Genomic DNA, 3,221 nt, shown 5'->3' on the forward strand with positions numbered 1-3,221 from the left:
GCCTAGCGCATGTATAAACAACGCGTAAAATTGCGCGTATGAGCCCGTGGAGTTGTCAAGAACGCCTAGTAAAGCCAAAATATTTGCTGTTTTCAATCGAAAATTTTTAAAAATCGGAAGAAGTTGTCAGGCCAATATTCACAGAATACAAGAACAGACACTGATTGTTCATTGGCGACCAACGATAACATACAGAAAAATTGCACAATTTTGTAAAACGACGATAATTACGACCATGTTTAGCGATATTAACATTTACGGAGTTAGGGCGTTGTTTGTTTACATTTTCACTGTAGACCGGCCTTACTTTTCTCGTTAAAATTCATGATTTTTATAAATTTATGCATTGCAAAAATTTTGTTTAGTAGCTGATATAATAATTAGACAAACAGAACATGAATGGGGGGATATTATACTCATATATTATTTTTAGCACAATTCTACTATGTACCAAAAAATGCAGTTCCGCTAGGCTCGCACGATCCCAATCGCGACATGAGTGTGTTCGATCGAGGCTCGCGGTGCGTAAATATATTGTAACAAAATTGGTACAGTCTATATTGCTTAATTATACCCTTGTATAAAATGGATTAACCCAACTAATGCTGATTGGCGCTTTTCTGATATGTTAACTAGATTTCTTCCTAAAGTTTATCATTCTTAATGCTGATTGGCTCTTGTCTGATGTTAATTAGATTTCTTCCCAAAGTTATCATACTAAATGCTGATTGGTTCTCGCCTTATATGTAAATTAGAAAATAATATAATAATAATGTTATATTTATATAGCGCATATTGCACATTGCCCCTATGCGCTTTACAGAGAAATAATATAGGCCAACTGAGAAAAAGCAAATAAAAATAAAATAATAACAATAAAATAAAATAAAAATAATCATAATAACAATAACAATGAGACTAAACTACTCCTATTCCTTAAACTAATTAATGGTTGGCCGTTGACTCCGAGGAGCTCATCCGCCCTTTGTTCAGCTATTGGTTTTTCTTGCTGCTGGGTGACCATAAACACCCTCCCTTCAGCAGCCACTAAGACATATCTGAGAGGGTTGTCAGTTTAGTCGCTGACGCTTCGACCGGATGGAGTTTTAATGTCGTACCCAGGACATCCCTAACTACCTTAAGCTAGGCTTAATTACTCTTAAATACAGTATATTAATCTTAACTACAATTAGTTAAACTATCCCCCGCCGGACACCATCCTGGTATTTAGCAGTTTCGGGGCCATTCTATAAACCATAACATAAGTCAGTTAAATAAATTGCTTTTGAGAAAAGATCAATAAAAACTAACAAAACATCTTATTTAATCTTTACAGGAGTGTCTCAAGTTTCTTAAAAATAACATATGATACAGACCAGTCACAATCAATTTTCAGAAAAGTGGAAAATAACAAATAAAGCAGAGTACAATTCACTCATCAGCGGCATGTAAAACAGCGCCATCATAGAAAAGTTGTAAAGTATTTGGGTAAAGAAAATTTAGGGGAGATCGATTGGCGACTCCACTTTGATCGGACGTGAACTCAATATTGTCCTGTTTCATATCCAGTATCTACATTACTGTACCTGTAATAATTTGTACGTTGCTTTGGTAAGTTTATTTCTTATTGAAATAAAAGAGTCACAAGGCTCATCACACAAGTTAAACTGTGTCATTAATCTTTATTAGTTATTAAGTCGACGGAATATCACCGTCGCCGAACCACACACTTGGTCAAGGCCGAGAAACGTTACATTGGTGGCAGCGGTGGGATAAATTAAAAGAAAATAATTGGTTAACTTAGGCTTAGATTAATACTGTCTTTGGTTTTGTATTTATTTATTATTGAGTACGTGTAAGTCTTGAACGTGATGGATGGTCAGCCATCAGATCAAGGTGGGGTTGCCGCCCCGATCTCCGCTATGCTTAGTACCATTCAAGAACGAATGGCCGAGATTGAACGTGAATTAGGAGAATTGCCTGTATCAGTACCGGTTGTACGTGATGTACCTGTCAAACCGCTAGCCAGGCCTCCTATTGCTCCTAATCTTATAAATGATCCAGCTGTGGTAGATAAGCATAGGCCTAGAATTTTAGATACGGTACCGGAGTCAGGGTACCGATCAATGCTAGGGGAACGTGTAGGCCTAGCAGAAACTTTTGTTACTAATGGTAGCCGTTTGAATAGCGAACGGGCCGATGATAGCAAAGTGCTAGGCCTAGGCTATGTACGTGAAAATGAAGTACCTGGGGTACGGGGGCAAAGAAAATTATTTTCTATTAGCCTGGATAATTTTGTTGAAAAAGGCGATAGCCGATTAAATAAGGAGATAGTTGAACCAGGGCTAGGCGGGGTCCTAGGGCCCGGGGGTTCCAAATTATTCCCGATCCAAAGCCAAGGTACGAGAACCTTGACCGATGGATGGGGCTGTACGCCCGTGTGTTCAGCACGTGACACAGATAAGGAGAGCTTCCTAGATAAGCCTAGAGATAGGAAGGAGGGACTCGGAGGTCCTAGTTTGTTCACTAAATTTGAACGGGATAATTATGGCTCCTTGCCTGTGGTGGGAGTCGATCATAGTACGATGACGAACCAGCTACCGTTACATAGGTTGTCCAATTCTATGTCTGTAAGTGAAAATCCAATACAAATTCAGCGACCACAGGGTTGCGAAAACGATTTTTTGGGTGTTAATCCAGTTACCAGTTGTGCGGCGCTCGGGTCCGTAACAGATCCATTAGGTACAGAGACACAGCCGTTTGTGCGGCAAAACGCCATAAGCGGTAACAATGCCTTTGAACGTGTGTTCGGAGAGACCCTGAAGCGGCCAGCCAATAACCCGGATCGATACGAGGGGAAGGTACCCTGGCGGGAATATTTTGTTCATTTTAATTCATGTAGAGTAGCCAATGGGTGGACTGATGAGAAAGCAGCTACGTTTCTGGCTGCTTCTTTAAAAGGACCAGCACTGAGAGTGTTGGGAAATTTCGGGAAGGGAAAAGTGACGTACGAAGAATTGGTAAATTCTTTGGAACGCCGATTTGTAACCGCCCAACAGGCAGAAAATTATTTAATGCAACTTAGGTTACTTAGGCAGAAAGATGGTGAAACTCTGCAACAATTAGGACAGGGGGTACGGGAAATGTCGATGCGGGCCTACCCAACGATGTCTGTTGATCAGAGGGAGAGATTCGCCAAGGGTCACGTTATGGAGGCTGTG

General features: G+C 40.3%; 1 protein-coding gene across 1 annotated transcript in view; it reads left to right on the forward strand.

Moving 5' to 3' along the window:
* LOC117114532 (uncharacterized protein K02A2.6-like) overlaps positions 1 to 1,369 on the forward strand; it is a 14,750-nt gene extending 13,381 nt beyond the window's left edge. The window contains exon 5 of the mRNA XM_033258210.1: positions 1,337 to 1,369. Within this exon, the coding sequence (XP_033114101.1) occupies positions 1,337 to 1,369 (33 nt within the window). The remainder of the gene's footprint in view (positions 1 to 1,336) is intronic.
* The last annotated feature ends 1,852 nt before the right edge of the window (positions 1,370 to 3,221 follow it).

Source organism: Anneissia japonica, unplaced genomic scaffold, assembly GCF_011630105.1.
Source record: "Anneissia japonica isolate Jap-2015-1 unplaced genomic scaffold, ASM1163010v1 scaffold1693_len225059_cov107, whole genome shotgun sequence".
NCBI lineage: Eukaryota > Metazoa > Echinodermata > Crinoidea > Comatulida > Comatulidae > Anneissia > Anneissia japonica.